General features: G+C 50.4%; 2 protein-coding genes across 5 annotated transcripts in view; one reads left to right on the top strand and one right to left on the bottom strand.

Moving 5' to 3' along the window:
• CCDC149 (coiled-coil domain containing 149) overlaps nt 1–4,102 on the top strand; it is a 98,163-nt gene extending 94,061 nt beyond the window's left edge. For all 3 annotated transcript variants that reach the window (XM_082728045.1, XM_082728046.1, XM_082728044.1), the window contains one exon: nt 3,483–4,102. In XM_082728045.1, the coding sequence (XP_082584171.1) occupies nt 3,483–3,904 (422 nt within the window). In that variant the 3' untranslated portion in view covers nt 3,905–4,102. The remainder of the gene's footprint in view (nt 1–3,482) is intronic.
• A 7,951-nt stretch (nt 4,103–12,053) lies between these two features.
• On the bottom strand, nt 12,054–17,210 carry SOD3 (superoxide dismutase 3). Of its 2 annotated transcripts, XR_014310998.1 has the most exons (3): nt 17,052–17,207; nt 12,425–13,467; nt 12,054–12,334 (listed from the first exon to the last, which is right to left on the bottom strand). XR_014310998.1 is itself a non-coding variant. In XM_082728047.1 (2 exons), exon 2 carries the CDS (start codon nt 13,449–13,451, stop codon nt 12,711–12,713), a length of 741 nt encoding a protein of 246 aa, XP_082584173.1. In that variant the 5' UTR covers nt 13,452–13,467; nt 17,052–17,210; the 3' UTR covers nt 12,054–12,710. The 2 variants fall into 2 exon arrangements, 1 of the variants encoding a protein (XP_082584173.1); XM_082728047.1 differs by having other exon boundaries at nt 12,054–13,467; nt 17,052–17,210.
• Nucleotides 17,211–19,643: the final 2,433 nt, after the last annotated feature.

The following is a 19,643-nucleotide window of genomic DNA, read 5'->3' on the forward strand; positions in this document are numbered from 1 at the left end:
GTGGGCAAAAAGATCTGCAGGTGTGATTGATTTACCCACTCTGAGATGGAGGGAGTATTCTGGATTATCCAGGTGGAAGCACATGTTTCCTTGTAAGAGGGAGGCACACATGCGTGACCACACATGCAGACATGGGGGGATACTGTTTCAAGCCAGGGAGTGTCAGTAGCCACCAGAAGCTGCAAGAGGCAGGGAACGGATCTTCTCCTAGAGCTTCCAAGGGCAAGTGACTTCAGTTCTGGCCCAGGAAAGCTATAAGAGAATAAATGTGTGTTCTTTTAAGCTATGGAATTTGTGGTAATTTGTTACAGCAGCTATGAGAAACTAATACAGGATACTCACTGAACTGGGGTGGAGGCAAAATAGAAGAATACAACATTTTGGAAACCAAAGGGAGAGACAGCTTGAGAGGAGAATGTGGCCATCAGAAACCTGCTACAGAGTGGCAGGAGAGGACTGAAGAAAGAGTGCTGGAGCGGGTGACAGCAGCTTGCTTGCTGGTGGAGAGGATACAAAGCAGGCTGAAGGATCTGAGCTGTGAGTCAGCACTGGGAAGGGGAAGCAGTGGATATAGGCTCCTAGGTCTACAGTTCAGTGCAGAAAAGGAAAGTCAAGATGGTAATTGGTAAAAAAAAAATCTTGAAGGTTGCATATCTTATCTTTTTAAACTAGTAATACAAACACATGTGTAAAATATAATTGATGCAGAAGGGGCACCTGTGTGGCTTAATCCTTTACACATCCAACTCTTGATCTCAGGTCCTGAAATCAGGGTCTTGAGTTCAAGTCCCAGGTTGGGCTCCATGCTGGCCATGGAGCCTACTTTAAAAAATAAGTAAATGAAAAAAAAAGAAAATGTAAATGACACAGAAAGGCATAAAATTAAATTTAAAGCCTTCCTCCATCCTTGTTTTCTGCTCTGACCCTCAGCTTGCTCCCTAGAGGAAAATTGTAAGTGTTAATGTATGCCTCCAAAAACTCTTTACAATATATACAGAATCCCCTGTCAATGGACACTCAGATTCTTTCCAGGTTTCTCCTATTAAAAAAAAAAAAAAAAAAAAAAACAAACGATGTCATGGGGCACCTGGGTGGCTCACTCAGTTAAGCATCCGACTCTTGGTTTTGGCTCAAGTCATGATCTTATGGGTCTTGAGATCAAGTCCTATGTTGGACTCATGTTCAGTGGGGAGTTGGCTTGAACTTTTCCTGTGCACTTCCCTCCACTCACACGGTCTCTCTCTCTCTCTCTCAAATAAATAAATAAATAACCTTTTTAAAAGGCAATGTCATTGTGAGCCTCTAGGTGCATACATCTTGAAGTATTTGGGCTAATATCCATAGGTTGATTCCTAATCATAAAAATACTGAGTCAAAGGGTAAATATATTTAGGATTGGGGTAGATATTTCCTAAACGCCCTGTCAAAGAGTTTTGCTCATTTTTATTCTCTTCGGTAATGTATGATTGCATCTGTTAACCCCACATCTTCAGTAACACTGAGCTTTATCAAACCTTTTCATTTTGGCCAGTCTGGTAGATGAAAAATTGTATCTCTTTGCAGTAGATATCTTTAGAATGAGCTCATCGTTTCTCATGTTTGTCAACCATTTTTATGTCCTTGTGAATTACCTGTCTCCATTCCATACTTAAATATTTGTTGAATGCCGTGGCACATTCAAATGAACCCACTTTACAGACAGTAACATGGACCAATCTCATATACACAAAGTGATACAGACACAGACCAGCACTTCCAGTATGATTCTGGTATGCCAACGCCAAAGACCAGGCAAAACTCATCTCTGGTGTCTGAAGTAGGCCAGTCTCACTCTTGGCAGAAAAGTGACTAGGAAGGGGTCCAGGGGAGTAGATAGACCGGGAAGTGTCTGTAGTGGTTAGTTATTCTGCTTCTTGTCCTGGCTGCTGGTTCCATGGGTGTGTCCACGGTGTGAAATTCAGTGAGTTGTAGACGTAACAGTCAGCACACTTTTAAGTACGTTAGACTCCCAACAAAAGAAAAAAAGGAAAGTGAGGAACTTTTTATAAACACTCTTGAATGCTTAGAATGTGCCAAGCACTGTGTACAAGTCAGGCGAGGCCCCCGCTTACGTTGTAGAAAAAGATCAACGTGTCCGATGCTAAGCACTGAGCCCGGCACAGAAAAGCACCTAAAAAGAATTGGCTGGTATGATTCAGTTTAAGAGGGAGAAACCACAGGTGCCTGCAGAGACTGAAAGCTAGCATAGTATGGACAGAAGGACACACAGACATGAGAGAACCATAGGACACGAGGCTGTGGGCTGAAGCAGGAGCAGATTGGGTAGAACCTTGTCAGAGACCCGAGTGAAAGGAATTAAAATTTATCCTAGAAGCAGCTAGGCTCCAGCGAAAGGTTCTAAGCAGAAAAATGCATGGTCAGGACAGGTCAACTTCTTCTAATCGTCCTGAGTTCTCCCTCAGCTTGCCCAAGTCCCAGCTGTCAGGTTGAAGCTGTCTACATGTATCTGAAGCCAGTCAGATCACGGTGGGACTCTACCCTGGTCCCGGTTTCCCCGGCCCCTGGCCTCTGAAACCAGCCCTGTGAGGCTCTTCCATGCATGTCACCATTCTCGGGCCTGAGAGCTAAGAAAATCTTGACTTTAGGGAACCTCAGAGTCTGTGGTCGAATGCACACGGCCGGGTGCTGAGAGGTTGCTCCCCAGGCATGTGTCCATCGTACAGAGCCTCCGCGGCTTAGGTCTGGAAGGGACATCAGAGACTCCTGCCCCTCAGTTTGTGTCTGAGGAAAGGAGGCCAGACGTGTTCTCCTGATCACAATGAGTAGGTAGGAAATCAGGGCTAGGCGCCCGTTCTCAGGACCCCATTCTTTCCCATCCCGAGTCTTTCCCTCGACTCAGAGGCAGTCGAGCTCGAAAATGTCTGCTGTTCAGAGAAGAGGTCTGGGTAGAACGATTCAGTTAAGAGGGGTGGGGGGGCTTAAGCTTCTTTTGCATATACCGTTTTACTAACACTGAGGAGACATCAGCAGTGTGCATCGAAGAATGAGGAGCTGTTGGAGAATGAGTGGGAGGTTGGGGATACTAAATGGCTCCCACATTGATCTTCTCTTTCCCACCAGGAAGGCCGTCAGCACCTCTTTTCATGACTAAAGACCCCAGGTCTTTCCTGAGCTGCAGAATCTACAGAACCTTTGTCCTCAATTTAGATGCTTAAGGGGCACGAAGAAGCACAGTTAGAGCGGGAAGCAGGAGATAACCAGGCTCCCAGAAGGGATGGGTGATGTCCATCACCATGGGCTCCCTTTCCCTCCGTGAATGACACTGCAGTCGCCAGGGTGGCTGCTTTCTTTACTAACGTGGGTCCCTTCAGCAGCAGTTTCTGTCTCCGAGCCCCTGTGACGTGCGCCTGAGGTTGGGAAGAGAGAGGAAGCGAGGGCTGACTCCCCACCAGATGTCTGATGCTGTCCTGGGTCTGTTTCAGGGGAGGCCCAGAGGCCAGAACGAGATGAAAGCCGGGCCGCTACTGAGGCATGGATCGCACCGGAAGATGCTGGAAGGCCGGCCGGCCGCTCCCCAACTACTCAGAGCCATGGGAACCAGTGCAACCCCTTTCATCCTTCATCACCCCGGGGAGCGTCTGAGGAAGAAGGCATAAACAGGCTTGGAGGGGAAAGAATGAAACTGACAGAAGCAGAACCGGAAGGGGTCAGAAGAGCAAGTCTGGGGGAGACTCAGAGGCACGAGCTGGGGACAGCCCCACCGGGCCTGGCCTCCAAGGGGGAAGTCCCCACATCTTGCCTGGGCTCCTTTGAGTCCAGCCAGGCCGCAGCCGAAGCCTCCAGCCCGGAGGACAGCAAAGAGACCCCAGAGGGTGGCGGCATGAGGAGCGCAGTGAAAACCTGAAGAGGAAAGAGACCCGTGTGGTGACACGTCTACAGTGCAGGGGACGGTAAAGAATTAAGCGTCCGAGCAGCTCTCAGAAGCTGCTTTCTCCTCACACACTTCCAAGTCTGCAAGTGAGAAGAGACACAGGTCCTTTGGCAAACTGTGAATATCCTGATGATGCCAGCCCAGTTTGATTTATTAAATGCGCGTCCTCAAGCTTCTCGGTGTCATCTCTTTCTGCCGGAGACGCGCTGCTGTGAACACGGCCGGGCACAGAATCGTGTCAGCCATATGGCTGGTTTTCAGCATCCGTCTTTCTGTCAGCATTTGTTTTATTAGAGATAAGACATTTTTGTATTAGCGTTTAATGTTGTCGATCAAAATTATGGGGAGAGCATGAAACGGATGGGGCTTTTAATCAGGTCCCCCATCTTTGTAATGGTTAGGCCGCTGGAGAGAAAGGTGGCATTGAACATAATGGGTCCAGAGGGCCCGCAGCTCCGCTCCATCATGTCAGGGCCCCGGAGGACCTCCCAGCGTGGGTGTTCTTGGCACCCTGCCCACGGCCCTGTCTGTCATGCCACCAACTGGCAGGTGGAGAAGGGCTTAAGCGGGCTCAGAAGGTTGGGTTTCCGGTTTGAAATCCACGGCCTCTGTGGAGACCCGTTTGCGGACTGCTTGAGCTGAGTTTTCCAGCCTGTAATTCCGAAGGATTAATCGACCTGGAGTGGTGGGAGGGAGGAGAGGGGAGGAAGGGGACTCCAGTGGTATTTTGATTTTTTTCATTTCTGAGATAAGAGCCAGAGCCTGGGAGCGCTGATTCTCTGCATTCAACCTGTGCTGCCTATGGGGTTTCTGTGGCCATGGTGGGTGGGGACAAGATAAGCACTTGGGGCAGGAAACTCATCCAGTTTCCTGTGCCACGTGAAACCTTCACTCCTCCTGCAGTGGGTTAAGGCTGCCTCCCTGCGCTGCCAGGTACCGGATCTTGAGACACAGAGCACACGGCCCGATAGTGGAAAGAGGGAGGGAAACAAAATAACTTCATTACAGCTTGTTTCGGGGGACTGCGGAACCAAGGACCAAGGGTAGGAAGGGAGGGGATGTCGACATTCCTAGGTTCTTTCCTGAGGGATAAAATTAGCTCTTCTGGATGGCATCTAGAGCTGCAGAAAACGGAAGACTCGTCAAACAATAGGCCTTTCTTTGAGCAAGACTCAGTTCATTACCCCAAAAAGGCCTGATACCATATCCCAGAGCTCAAAACACCCTTGAGAACCAGAATCACTCCTACAGGAGGCACTCCTGAGGGAAAGGAGAGGCTCCCAAGGTGGGAAAATGGCAAATTTATCCGAAATATCAGATGTGTAGAGCAGATGCACACTCCCAGGTGTGAACCCTGTGAACCTGCCCACCTGGAAACTTCCCTGCCACATTTCATCTTTGCCCTTGCTCTGCTGGTGGAAATTTTGCACTCTCTCACCCTGAAAGAGAGTGAAGTATAGGCAAGAAGGTCCAGCTTGGGGGCGGGTGGGCTTCCAGCTGCTTGCTTCCCATTCCACAGACGTCACCCCCATAGTGGAAGAGGGGCATGCCGGGGTCAGTGCTCTGTTGCTCCCGGACCCAGGAGCTGGGATCTGGACACACCATTAGCCCCCAAAGCCCCATTCATCCCTCTGTGCTTCAGCCTCTCCCGGCTCCCCACCCCCGCCCCCTCGACTTCCTCTCCAGGGAGGCGGCTTCTGCAGCTGCAGAGTTCGCACAAGCCAGCAGGCACGGAAATAATTTTCCTGCGGCACCAGGCCTTAACTATCTGCAAATGTTCAGCGCTACTGCATAGCCTGCCAGAGCCACCAAAGGAAATCACAGCCAGATTTAATACAATAATAATAAAAAGAAAAAAAAAATATCTCCCCACAGAAGCGGTGGTTTTGAGGCGCTGTCGGCCAGGTGCACGTCTTTAGGGCCCATTCCATCACCTTTGGGAAAGCAGCACTTATAATAAACTCCACCACATTCCATCACGGGCAGGGAAACTACTGTGAGTCCCAGTGAGTGTGCAGTTCAGGCTAGGGAGGTCAGATGGAATGAAAACCCAAACTGTGCATGCAGTCTACCTCGGGAGGTTTTCTGTTATTAGATGGAATTGGGGCCAATGAGTTGATCCTGTCACATGAGTAACCTTGACAATGCCCCATACACACACGTGACACTGTCCCACCCCTGCCGTTCCAGCCCAGCGCGGTTCCTCTGTTCCACAGACATTAAAGGGAGTTTCAGCAGTTACTTATGGCTGTCTTTTGTCTTTTTGAGAGTCCTCGGGAAAGTGCACAGCATTCTCTCCCCTGTTGCACCAGCTAGCCTTGCATCAGTCTCAGCACGCTCAGCTACATTTCACACTTTAAGAGATTTAAACGATAGGAAAATGAATTATATTACATAACAAGAACTTCAGAAGTAGGGTATTCTGGGGCCGGTTTACTCAAGAAGTCATCAGGGATCTGGGTTTCCATCTTTCTCCTCTGCCTACCTCAGGGTCAGCTACTCCCTCAAGCTGCTAAGATAGCTGCCACAGCTCCAACATCAGTCACCTATTCTCACATTTGTGTCCAAAGGCAAGAAGGAAGTTTCTCCCCACCTGTGTCCATGCATGTGTGTACATGTGCACAAGTAAGAGTAAGAAACCTAGTTCTTGTCGCATGTCAGTGGTCAGAATTATCACATGCTTATGTCTAAACCAAACCCTGACGAGGGAGACGGAATTCCAGAAAAGGGTTTAGGCTCCTCACATGTGAACTGGGGAGGGCCTGTCCCTGGGCATGCAGACTCTAAAACGGTGAACAGCAAAACAAAATCGAGCAGTACAGGAATGTTGAGAATAGATTTAAATAGGCCAACAGCAGCATTGTCTCTGAACCCTACCTCTGATTTTGTTTCATTTTCTTCCCTTGAAAAGGCAGACTATTGAGCTACTCCTGAGTTTGGGGCTGGGGGGCGGGGCCGTGGTTGTTTGTTAAGAAGAATGCCATCTCATCTCGGCCCTTCCCTGGCTGCTTGATCATCTGTTCTGTTTTGTAGCTGGGACGTTCCCACCTTTGTTTGCCTCTTCGAGTGTGTCTGTCCTTCCATTATTTTTCCAGCTCGGTTGCCAGCAGAATGGAGAGCAGTCTGGATAAATGAAACAGAGCTGACAGTCTCTTAATGAAAGCTCGTTTGCACATACTGCATTTCTGGTGACCGCTCTGTACCTGGGAGCCTTTAGGTGTGGATTTTTACATATGAGCATGTGTCGTTCTTTTAATTAAGGTCTCTGGAAATGGATTGGCTTTTTTAAACCAGGCATCTCTCATCCCTAACTCCTCTTTCCATGCCACCTCTGCCCACCTTCCTCTCCCCCTCCCTCGTCTTCCTCACCTCACACAGCTGTTCCAGAAGCCTCTCTAGCTAGGAGGCTCCTGGGGGCATTCAGCTCAATCCCAGCTGAAGCTTCCAACCACGCCGGGATCTTCAACTAAACACATTTTCCCGTCATTGTGACTCTTGTGCCCTCAATCCCCAACACCCACCAAGACAGGGGATTCTAAAAAAGCTTTCCAGCGTCAGTCATTCACGTGTTGGGGTAAATCTTTGGATGCGTTAGTCCCATGGGAGCATTTGCACTTACCATGTGACCTAAGAGGGTCAATCTCTTCTTTAAGGAATTTCAAAGACCAGTTACCTGCTCATTGGTGTTACCTTCCTTGTTTCTTTAATATTACAGCATGCCTTCTCCCCTCTTGGTTTTCTGCTCCTCCAAATAATGGGGCCTCTCCTGCCCCCATCGCTTTGCTGCAGCCTTTTGGATGGCTTGGTATTCCACTTCTCTTTGAAAAATTCCTTGCTCGGGGCACCTGGGTGGCTCAGTCGGTGAAACATCTGCCTTCGGCTCAGGTCATGACACTGGGGTCCTGGGGCCTAGGATTAAGCACCATGTTGGTCTCCCTGCTCAGTGGGGGTCTGCTGCTCCCACTCCCTCTGCCTGTGCGCGCTCTCTCTCTCTCAAACAAATAAACACAATCTTTAAAAAAACAAAGAAGAGTCCTCTCTTTTAGTACCTTCTCTGTCTGCCCTTTGCTCTCATGGAAGCAATGGAATGGGAAGGCTTCCAAATGGAAGCCTCCATTTGGAAAAACCTCCCTCCTTAATAAATACTTAGGGTACCAAGACCAGGCTCAGTCAGGATGTCAAGAAGCCAAAAGATTCCCCTTAATTCATTATTTTAATATATTCTTTTTTTCCCACATGTCTTTCTGAACAGAGAAAAAAAATTGAAAATCAGAGATGCAATAGAGAGCTGAGTAGTGAATCTAATTAGGAATGAGAAGCAGAAAAAATAAGAAGGACCTGTCTCTCGATATTATGATTGCTCACAAAAACAAAACAAAACAAGTTGATACAGCATGAAGGCAATTTAAAATGATAGATACAGATGCGCGACCTTACATTTCAGATCACCTCTTGACTGAGAGGGATTTTATTTTAAATAGGGAAAGTTTGTAAATACTGACAAGTTTGACTTTCTGGAATCTATGTGAGCCCTGGAATATATTTTGGATCTTGGCCAAGGCTAGTGATAGCCTATTAAATTTAAAACAATTGGCTTTAAAAAAAATGCAAACCAGCTGCTATCTTGTAGTTTAATTTAAAGAAAGAAGTAACTTCTATTCATTTGCAGACCCTGTGTTATTGGTTTCTACGATCATCATGTAGTATAACTATATATTTTTTTGTTACCTGAAATAAACATGTGGTAATTTTCCTGGTAAAGATGATTATCTTTATTATTTGCACCATTTTCTCTCTCCTCCCTTGCTGCAGGCCAATGATACAGGCTGAGCGTTCCTCCTAGCGCATTCTAACAACTTATCAGTTGCAATCTGTCACCTAAAATTATTAGATCATATGGCAGTCGTGAAAATTATGGAGAATGTAAAGATTTTATGCATTCAGTCAAAAATGCCAGATCTAAAATCAGTTGGTTTATTTCCTGCAGTCTTTCAAGTTGACCAAAGCACTCACTGATTTGCTCTATTTTCTTACGTTTTTAGTATTTCTGTATATATACGCACTGAAAAGCCCCACTCGGAAAAAATTCACTGCAATTCTGAGAAAAAGCTTATCCTAAACATCTAAAGATAGCATTTCTAATTATTGTCTACATTGTGTTTAAACTGTGCAAACTTGAGCATTATTCTCACTTTACCAGCTGTGTCTAGGTAGAGTCATTACATCAAACGCTTCTAATTTTACAAAAAGAAATCAAAACAAGTGTGTGTTTAAGTCTCAGTGACAAATGCAAACCCTGTGAGTCAAACAGGCAAACTGATTAGCAAGCTGGCTGGGAAGTCAAAACAGCGAATATAAGGAGATTAACAAAACAGATCTGTAAGATGAGAGGAGTAAAAATAGCCTCCAGGGGCCAAGTGGGGTCCAGTGGGCGGGTTTGGTGGCACACATCAGGTTCTGTGCCCCAAACCAGATGCCTGCTTCCACTGCTCACCATCTTCCTTCCTCTCAGAACAACCCCGCCCCCCATGACCACCCCCTGGGGTCAAAGTTCATCGCAGCCAGTCTCTTCACCGATGCCAAAACTTTCTTAGAAACCTAAGTGAAAGCAACCTTTCCTTTACTTGAATCCTTCTAGTTGCAGGACCCTCATTACCTTATAAGGTAGTCTAATCCATTCGTAGGTTAACTATTTTTCTGCCGTTAGCCATTGTTATTAAGTGGACATGTACTAGATACTTAGGTCTTCATGCTATGCTATATACTCGTCACAAATAACACTTGATTTCATCCTCAAAACAATATGATGATCTTATTTTATAGATGAGAAAACCCAAGCCCAGAGAGGTGGAGTGACTTACGTAGGTCCCACAGTGTCTGTGGCAGAGGTGGGGTTCCAAACAGTCCTTTGTACCTGAGCCTGAGCTGTCAACCACCCTGCTGAATGCATTCCTTTGCCTTTACAGTGAACTGTAATTGACCCTTCTACTATTTCCTTTCTTTGTTTCTTGTCTCTGAAGTCCCACAAAATAGTTTATCAATCCAATTCCCCTTGATGGACAGAAAGGAAATTAAATGGGTCTTCTAGGGGCGCCTGGGTGGCTCAGTGTGTTAAGCCTCTGCTTTCAGCTCAGGTCATGGTATCACGGTCCTGGGATCAAGCCCCACATCAGGCTCTCTGCTCAGCGGGGAGCCTGCTTCTCCCTCTCTCTCTGCCTGCCTCTCTGCCTACTTGTGATCTCTGTCTCTGTCAAATAAATATATAAAATCTTAAAAAAAATTTTTAAATAATATAAATAAATGGGTCTGCTAGGGTGTCTCTTTAGTCTTGGGGGGGCAAAGATAGTGAAAAGGGAAACTAAGAACGGAAGGTGCTATGATGTGAAAGTTTGTATCCCCTGTTCCCCCCCACCCCCGCGCCAAGATTCATACATTGGAAACCTAATCCACAAAAATGATGGTAACAGGCGGTGACACCTTTAGGAGGTCCCAAAGTCGTGACAGGGGGAGCCTTATAGAACAGGCTCCAGAGGGATCTCTAATCCCTTCCTCCTCCAAGTCAGGACACAGTGAATGTCCATGGTTGTGAACCCCAAAGAGAGCCCTCATCCGACTACGCTGATGCTGATCTTGGACTTCCAATCTCTGGAGCTGTGAGAAACACATCTCTGTTGTCTATAGGCTACTCCATCTGTGATATTTTGTGATAGCCCAAATGGACTACGACAGAAGGTTAGCACCAGCCTCCTTCTAAAAATAAGTCCAAACCTCCCTGGATGATCCTGAATTAACCTATAATCGCAGCAGCAGGGTTGAAGATGGGGTGTTGGGCATCCATCCATGGGGTGTTTATGGCTCCACTGAGAGTCCTATGTGATTCCTGCCCTGTTTTCACAACTTTTAATTGTGGGGACAGGCATGCACATCTGGTGAGATCAGGATATTTAGAGACTCCATTTGCTAGTTCCCTTTTAAGGCTGATCTGCACAGTTCTGGCTAATATTTCAAACCAGTGAGAACCAGTTGGTGGAGCAAAGCCACCAGGCAAAAACCTTGCTCTCTGGTTGTCACTTGGGTTCAAGGAAAGATTTTTAAATAACAAGTTAGTCCTAGTAAGAAGCAAAAATAACCACTGGGGATGGGTTTCTGGCTAAGGTTCCATTTGACTCACGGCCTTAAGAGTCTGGGAGAAACGGAAGCTGCCTGTAACAGGGAGAAAATGCTACAGCTACAGAGTGAGTCGGCCCAAGAGGTGAGTGTTTTTATTTAATCAGTGAAGGTGTTTAGGGGCACCTGGTGGCTTGGTCAGTTAAGCAACGGACTCTTGATTTCAGCTCAGGTCATGATCTCTGGGACCTGGGATTGAGTCCCACATCAGGCTCCATGATCAATGTGGAGTCTGCTTGGGATTCTCTCTCTGTTTCTTCCTCTGCCCCTCCCCTACCCAAGCACACACTCTCTCTAAAACAAATAAAATCTTTTAAAAAATAAAATAAACAAAGGTGGATAACACTTTCTGTTCTAGTCTGTGTATAGACTATAATTTTCAAAAAGAGAGGCTGAACATCCAAGTCAAAGCCTACCATTGGGCTCCATGGTTCTTGAAGTCAAGAGGAAGAACGTTGTCCTTGTCTGGGTCATGGAGAAGGCCAGCAACTTCCGACAGCAATGCCAACCTCCCTGTAAACTGCCCACTGGACTGCTTCACTGGCCCTTTCCCCACCATCTGGGAAATGGACCTCGGGCTGCCCTTAGAGGCACATGCTGGGAGACGCCAGGCCCAGTGAGATGGCATGAACTGTGTGCCAGGTTGGTGGCTCCAGCCTGGGAATCTCCAGGAAACTTGCAAATAGATGTCCATCTTTTCCTTTGGATTCCAGCCCAGGAAGCTGTCATTTTTTCCCCCCTCTCACGTTCCTGAGAGATCCTGGTGCCCTCCATCCTTGGAGCCCCACGGAAGGTTATGGCAACCAGTGACTGAATACCAGGGCCAGCAGACTTGGAGAGAGGAGGATAAGGAGAAATCCTGAACGGATTTGGGAAATATCTTTGCTATTTCCAAAAAGTAGCTAAGCCTGGGAACAGAGCCTCAGACAAACAAAATAAGTAACCAAGGCCCCGGTGCAAGTCTGAATTGCTGAATTTTAATGGGAACACAAAGATTGCCAAACAGCCCCCAAAGGAGCAACTCTCTGCGGGGTGGCAGTGGGCGAGCGACAGACAGCTGAGAGGACACCAGGCAGGGGTGCCTAACCGCAGGCTCATTCGCTGGCATGGTGCACGACAGGCGGCGAGGCGGGCATGGGGGGCTGGATAACCCCAGGAGGGGTCTCGGAGCTCCTAGAAGGAATCGACGGGGTGGAAAAAGCTAAGTCCTCGCGGCAAAGAGGGATTTCAGGGCTCCTGGAATGAGAGTAGGGGTGTCAGAGTGGGAAGGAACCTCGGAGTGGGGGGAGGGTGCTGTCTGGGAGGGTAGATGGGGTATTTCAATACCTCCACGGGCCCTCAGAGCTTAAGATGAGTGGTCTCAGAGGGCGGGGGCTGCCTCCTGGAGGCAGAGGGGTGTCTCCGCATACGTGGTTGGAGGTGTCGGGGTGGAGGGGATTTTCCGGGAGACCTCCGCCATGGCAGCCCTGGGACCCGGCCCGTGGGTGTCTCTGGGAGCAGAGGGAGAGACTCGCGGCAGGCAGGGGACAGGTCTGGGGCGCGCACGGAGGGGAAGGGCGTCGGGGGACACGGGGGGCGATCCCTGTGACCCCGGCAGGTGGAGGGGGCGCTCTCAGGCGGTCTTGCACTCGCTCTCCCGCCGCCGCTTCTTGCGCTCCGCGTGCTCCTGCGCTAGGCGCGCCCAGGGCAGCGGCCCGCTCAAGCCCACTACGCAGCAGGCGAGCCGGCGGCCCGCGTTGCCGTTCTCCACGCTGGCCGGGTTGCCGCCGCGGCCCAGATCGTCCTCGCCCGCGTGCACCACCACGGCGCGGCCCACGATGGAGTGCGGGCCGGCGAGCGAGGCGGCGAGGTTGCCGCGGTACTTGAAGAGGCGGCCGTCGCGCACCGCGAAGTTGCCGAAGTCGCCCGGGTGCTGCGGATGCGGCACGGCCAGCGGGTTGTAGTGCGCGCCGGTGGACTCGCAGCCCTGGCTCAGGTCCCCGAACTGGTGCACGTGGATGGCTCGGCTGGAGCTGTTGGCCTCGGCCGGGAAGCCCTCCAGGTCGAAGTAGGCCTCGAGCCGGGCGCCGGGCGCCAGCTGCCGGAAGAGCACGAGGCCGCTCACCCGTGGCTGCGCGGTGTCCAGCGTGGCCGACGGCTCCACCCGGCAGGTGGCGTGGAGCACGGCGTCCTGGCCGTCAGCCGCCGCCTGTCGCTGCGTCAGCTCCTGCCAGATGGCCGTCACTTTCTCGTGCATGTCGCGGATCTGCGCCGCGGTGCTGGAGCCGGGCTCCTCCGGGTCCACGCCAGGCCAGGCGCTCGAGGTGGGGGCCGCCAGGAGCAGGTAGACACACAGCAGCAACGGGGCCAGCATGGCCAGAGTCGGTGACCTGTGGGCACCCCCAACGGTGGGGCAGAGCGAGCCTTAGTTGCTGGCACCGGGGAGCCCTCTGGACTCTGGACCCCAGGGGCCTCTTTGCCCAGTGGGCATTCCTGCTCCTGCCTCTCAAGCCCTGCCGCGCTCCAGGACCTAGGTTAAGTGCTGGGGTTGTAAAAATGGGTTTGACACAGTCTCGGGCCACTCGTAGCGATCTTTTTGAGCCACAAGTGTGATCATAGTCCCTTACAGCCCTGACTCCATCACATGGATTGAGCCTTGGGGCAATCGGGGGAGCACCTCGGGTTGGGTGAGGGTGGCCCTTCCAGACCTCTTGCCTCCCCTGATCACCCCACCACTCTGGCCAAGCAACCTTCCTTACGCACCTACTGAGACTAGCTGCCCTGCCTTCTTGGTCTTTGCACCAGCGATGCCCTCTCTCTGAAGTGCCCTATCCTCTCTTTGGTGTGCACAGTAGACTTGAAGACAGAAGCTGAGTTTTACTCATCATCCCCAGCACCTGGGCCCGCACCTGGCTGTAGGACACCTTTAATATGTGATTGTTGAATGAGGAATTCATGGAGGGACAGACATGTCATCAGATCATTGTAACGCCCTCCCTGTGACTGAAGATGGAAGAGTCTTGTGCTGGGGAAGGAGTACCCACACTGCCGTGCAAACTCCCAGAAGGCTTCCCAGAGGAGATGACATTTGAACTTGGTCTCATAAAGCAAGCAGTCTTTGAGCTGAGCCAGGTTGGAAGCTCACATCAGGCAGGAGGCACAATGTGACATGTTCACAGCCTGTGAAAGGGCATGGTTTGTTTAAGGGGTTGGGGGAAGTTTTGTGTGGCTAGAACATGGTGTGTGCAGCCAGGGAGGAAGGAATTTAGAGCTGACCCTCAGGGGCTGAGGGTCTAGGTTTGCTGTGCTAAGTAAGGACTGTGGATATTGGGCTGGCCTGGGGGGGCAGGAGGAGTGGTCTAGAGCCGGTGGAAATTTTAAAGCAGAGGGCAATGAGATAGTTTTCAGTTCATTAACCTGGATGGGGAAAGGTTATGGGCTGGTCTTTGGGGTTGGAGGGAACAGGGAAGATGGAGTGGGAACAGCCTAGCAAGAGATGGAGACACAGAGAAGGAAAAACGGTGACAGCTGGAGGGAGATGAGTTGTCTGGTTGCCTCAGGGCAAAGCGGACCTAATGAGCGCCTTCACCAAGGTGGAGGCAGCAAAGATGGAGGGGCATGGATTTGGGAGACATCTTGAATAGCACTTACAGGAGTGATGGAGAGGGAGCGGGAACAGCCGTGATAATGGGGTTCCCAGCAGGGAAGACGGGGCGGATGCCTGCTGGTAGGAGGCCCTGAGAAGTTGGGAGAGAGGCTGAGCCCCACCTGAGCCCGCTGAGGATGAGAGGCTGATCAGTGCCCAGGTCGGGTATCTTTTTGGTAGCCGTTTGGAAATATGTGTCTGGCACTTGCGACAGGCAGTGTCCCTGTGAGAGGTTTTCAATGTTGACTGCACATTGGATTCTGGCTCTAAAAGTCACATGCCCAGGCCTCACCCAAGAGATTCTGATTCGGTGGGCATGGATTACTGGTTTTTTAAAGCTCCATCAAAGACTCGAGGACTCAGCCAGGGTTTTGGAGTCAGACACAGACTCAGATCCCAATCCCAGTGTGCGCTTATCACCATATTGTGGGGAAGTGACTGACTCTGTCTCAGCTCCCCAATGCCACCAAGGATCATGGTGAAGATTCGGCGAGATGTTATATGGCATGTCTTCATATGTCTTCATAGTTTTAAGTCTGTCCTCATGGACCAGTGCTCTCTCCACAGAACTGGTTTGCAGGTTGGCCATGATTTCAAAGGCACATGACACTTGAAAAGCAAACTCCAGGGCTGGGTGTTTATTCCTTCTGTAACCATTACAGAAAGGCAATCTAGTATGAGGATGAAAAGAATGGGTTCTGGGCTCACTGTGAGTGTAGAGCAGCAGAGAAACTGCTGGACTGAAAGCTAATTGAGCTCCGCCTCTCTTCTGAGCCTCAGTGTTTTTATCTACGAATAGGGATAATAATACAGACCTTCAAGACTTGCCGTGAGGTTTCAGAGAGACAGTGTGAAGGGCTAACATTTATCAAACACACCTACAGGCGCTGTTAAAAGCACTTGGTCTCTATCAAGTTACAGAAGCCTTCCCTGAGCCCTGTGGGGTAAGCATTACTCTTATCCGCCTTCCAAAGAGCAGGAATCTGAGGCACGGAGAAGAAAGCCTCTTGCCCAAGGTTACAGCGTCAATAAGCAGCTGACGGCAAGATTTAGAAGTGTGTGGCCCAAGCACACTGAACAGCTGAAGGCACACAGCACAGAGCCCGGTTAGGTAGGAAGTTCCCGGTATCTGGCAGCCCTTAGCGACCGGAGGGAAATGTGGATAGAAGTTTCAGGATGATCTGCTGAGAGATGCTACTGAGGCCATGAGAGGAGGAGGTGCCCAGGAAAGGTTCCAAGAAGGAGGAGCAGGAAAGGTAGGAGAAGTCCAGAAGGGCATGTCAAGGGCACCACCGCCTCAGACAGGGCCTGGTTGGGTTTCCCCACTAGAGCCCCAGGGAGCAGGTCCCGCAGTGGGGAACCAACCGAGGCCTCAGCCTCGAGCTCTCCAGCATCATCATCGCCTTGCCCACCCCTGCCAGCAGTCCTGCCCCTCAGAGGGCTCTGCCAGTTGGAAAATTCTTCCTTAAAAACAGAGCAAAACCAGATTGTTTGGGGTGTGTCAATGAAACTTTCTATTTTGAGAATGCTTGGGTAATACTTAACGTCCGAAAGAGATCCTTTTCTCTTTAAAGAAAAAAAATTCTTCGGCAACACTAGGTGAGCCCGGACACTGTGGTTCTAAACCTTGACTTCTACCCGCCCCCTGCAAAGCCAGTCCGCGGCAGGCTCACCCATCTCACACATGCACACTGTCCCTCTGAGATTGAGCTGTGAGAGACCATGTGGTTTGGGCGGGGGCGGGGGGTCTGTTTGCCTGGTCTGGAAGAGAAGACAGCTTATCAGAGATAGAGGACCAAGGAAGCCACAAAGGCTGTGCCCCCTTCCTGGGTCGGGATCTCGGAAGATGGTGGCCTTTCTGACATTCCAGTTCCTTATTCCTAGAAGGCGCCCTGGAGATGAGTCTGAGCCAGCCAGGCCCTCCCACCCGTGCCTACCCCAGTAAGTGGCTGGGACCTAGTGGCTGGACCCTAGTGGCTGGGCCCTAGTGGCTGGGCCCTAGTGGGTCCAGGCACCGGAGGTATGCAAGAGAGAGAGGCGGCCTTCTTCCCTCCAGGTTTCTCTTTTTTAACCCTAAAGTCTGCGGGGACAGGCCATCGCAGGTGCAAAGGACAACAGCTCCTTTCTCTCCCAAGCTCTCCTCCCTCACCCCTTCCTCTGCCTCCCCACTGTCCCTTTCAGAGCAGCCAGGTTCTGTCCTTCAATGTCATCCTCTCAAAAAGATGATCAAGCGCTTTTCCAAGCAGAGGCCAGACGCCCCGCCCCAGTTCCAAGCTCATGAAAAGCACCCTCAGAGGAGAAGGAAAGGAACTTCAACCAGGCACCCACCTTTCCAGCTCTTCCAAGAGAGCTCGCCTTCCGAGAAGTAGGGAGCAGCACCCAGTGTTCACAGGAATGCAGGCAGACTCCTGAGGCCGGGCTGCTTGTGGGTGTGCAGGGAAGCCAGCCCACGGGAGTGGTCACGGCCAGGAAGGCCGGCCATTGGGCTGACTGAGGGAGGGTCAGGAGGCCCTGTCCCCGGGTGTGGAATGGCCTGGCCCCCTCCTCCTCTGACTCCACCCTCCTCTGTCTCCACCTCCACCCTCCCCATGCTTGGGCTCCCCCGCCAAGTTTTCCTTCTTGTGACTTCACTGGTTTGTGCAGACGTAGCCAGTGACCTTCAGCACACAGCTGGGAAATAAGAAGTCGGCAGAAAAGAGCCTTTTTGGAGAGGCGTACAATGGCCTCTTTCTTGCTCTCCCCTGATTTCCTCTGCTGTTGACTTATGTTTGCCGGATGCTACTAGGAAGGAAATAGGCCCCTTGCAAATATGGATGGTGTTTTGTCCCGGTACCCTGGTGCCAGCCCTTTGAGAGGTGGGTGGGCTGGTGGGTGGTGGTCACGTGAGCCAGGCTGCCCAGGCCCAGCCTTGTCCCTTCCTAACTGTGCTTCTGCTCCCGCGGGGCCCTCCCCTTCATCGTCTGTAAAATGGGGGATCTGATGCTGACCCGGCGGTCAGCACACAGTCATGCTCGTACCCCATCACCATCACTCTTGTGGTCACTTTATCATTGAAGTTATAGAGGAGTCTTCTAAGAGTGTGTGGCCCAGGGGACCGTGAGCCTCGTCCACCCCTGCTGGCCTGCTGGCCTCTTTTGCCACGGTCTTCCCTCCATCATGGCAGCCCTTTCCCAAAATAGAAGCTTTTCTCTCCCAGAGGAGCCCACAGGGGAGAAGGCTGCTTGTCTGCCTGCCTGTCTGCCTGCCTGTCTTCCTTCAGCAAGTGGGCTGTGGGCGCTCACTCCAGGCCGGGTACCCAGAGCTGCATGAGCCCCTACTGTCTGGGGCTTCAGACCCCAGGAGGGAATGGTGATGTCAACAGATCCATCAGGCGCAGAGTGGGGAGTGCACTTGAGGAGGGTGGGGGCGTGGGGGAGGGGGGCCCCTAGAGACCCAAACATTAGTCTTGGCAGCAGGAAGGCTTGTTCAAAATCTAGACTTTTAGGCTCCACCCCAGGCTGACTGAATCCACTGCCAGTTTCCTAGAACTGTTTCTTCTTCTTCTTCTTCTTCTTCTTCTTCTTCTTCTTCTTCTTCTTCTTCTTTTTTTTTTTTTTTTTTTTTAAATTGGTCATTCTGGTGTGCAGTCAGCTTTGGGAACATCTATTCCCGCTTCCTTTGGCAACAGCACCTCGGTTTTCTGCTTGGAAGCCAGGGCTCATTCTTTGCAGGAGGTATTGACTCCATACCTCGCTCCAGACGTGGGCGTGTGACTAATCAAAACATTGCCTTGGTTCCAGGATCATTCAAAGCCTACAAGATGCATTGACACTTTTCCCGGAACTGCTAGAAAGACTAGAGTTATTGCCGCCCCCTTGACCCACTAAGGGAGGATTTGTCTGAGGAGAGAGCCAATGTGGAGGGAAGCAGAATAAAAGTTGAATGAAATTTGGACCTAATGGCAGAGTATGAGGCCCTGGATCTAGCCACACCTGAAGCTCTGTTTTTATGATGTCAGTCAGTGTATTCTCATTTTGCTTAAGTTGTCTGGGTTGGGCTTTCGAACTTGCCACTGAACACTTTGCAAAATGCCTTCTCATATAGCATTTCATTTAATGCTTCTATTAATGCTGTGGGTTGGGTATGGATTTGTCCACTCAGTAGGTAAGGAAATGAGGTTCAGAAAGACTAAGTCATGGGCCCAAGCTGGCAGAGCTGGAAAATGGCAAAGTCAAGATCTACACTCAAGACTCCAATTTCTAAACCTGCCTCCTTAATCATTAGACTTTACAACCTCCCGGCCTGTGAGATGAAGGGAAGGAACAACAGGCAAGCCCACACCCCACAGCTCTCCCCCAACATCAGTGACTGCCGCACCGCGAGCTGCTGAACCACTGACCTCTCTTTCTTTTCGCGTCTGTTAATGTATAATACAACAAAAGCCCCAAGTCAGGCTTGTAAAGGCAGCAGTATTCGGAGATGCGCTCAGAAGTACTCCCATCTGTGAGAAGAGATCTCTGCCAGAGAACTTTGAACTTCTTTCATACAGGGATCGCCGTTGTAGTTTCCCTTTCATTGTGTTCAGAAAACCCATCGAATAAAATTCCACCTGGAAACAGAGTGGTTCCCACGAAGGGGAAATTCCTGAAAGCAATAATTAGGGTTTCAAGGTTGTCTCCTAAAAAGACCAAATTCTGTGTGATGACAGTTTACCCAACGCAAGTACTTTCGACACACCTGAGAAAACGTCCAAGTGTGTCTTTCTGCCTGAGGTCGGCCCAAAAACCCCAAGGGGAGCAGAAGTGGAGTCTGGGAACTATGTGCTTCAAGCTCGAATCTTGGATTTTTGTCCAAATACCTCTGGGTGATACAGGGGAAAGGAGGTCCTTGCTAGTGAGGTGGGCAGGGAGAAAAGAAGCATCGTTCTTATTAATAATGATA

This window comes from Mustela nivalis (genome assembly GCF_964662115.1).
Source record: "Mustela nivalis genome assembly, chromosome: 4".
Taxonomy (NCBI): Eukaryota; Metazoa; Chordata; class Mammalia; order Carnivora; family Mustelidae; genus Mustela; species Mustela nivalis.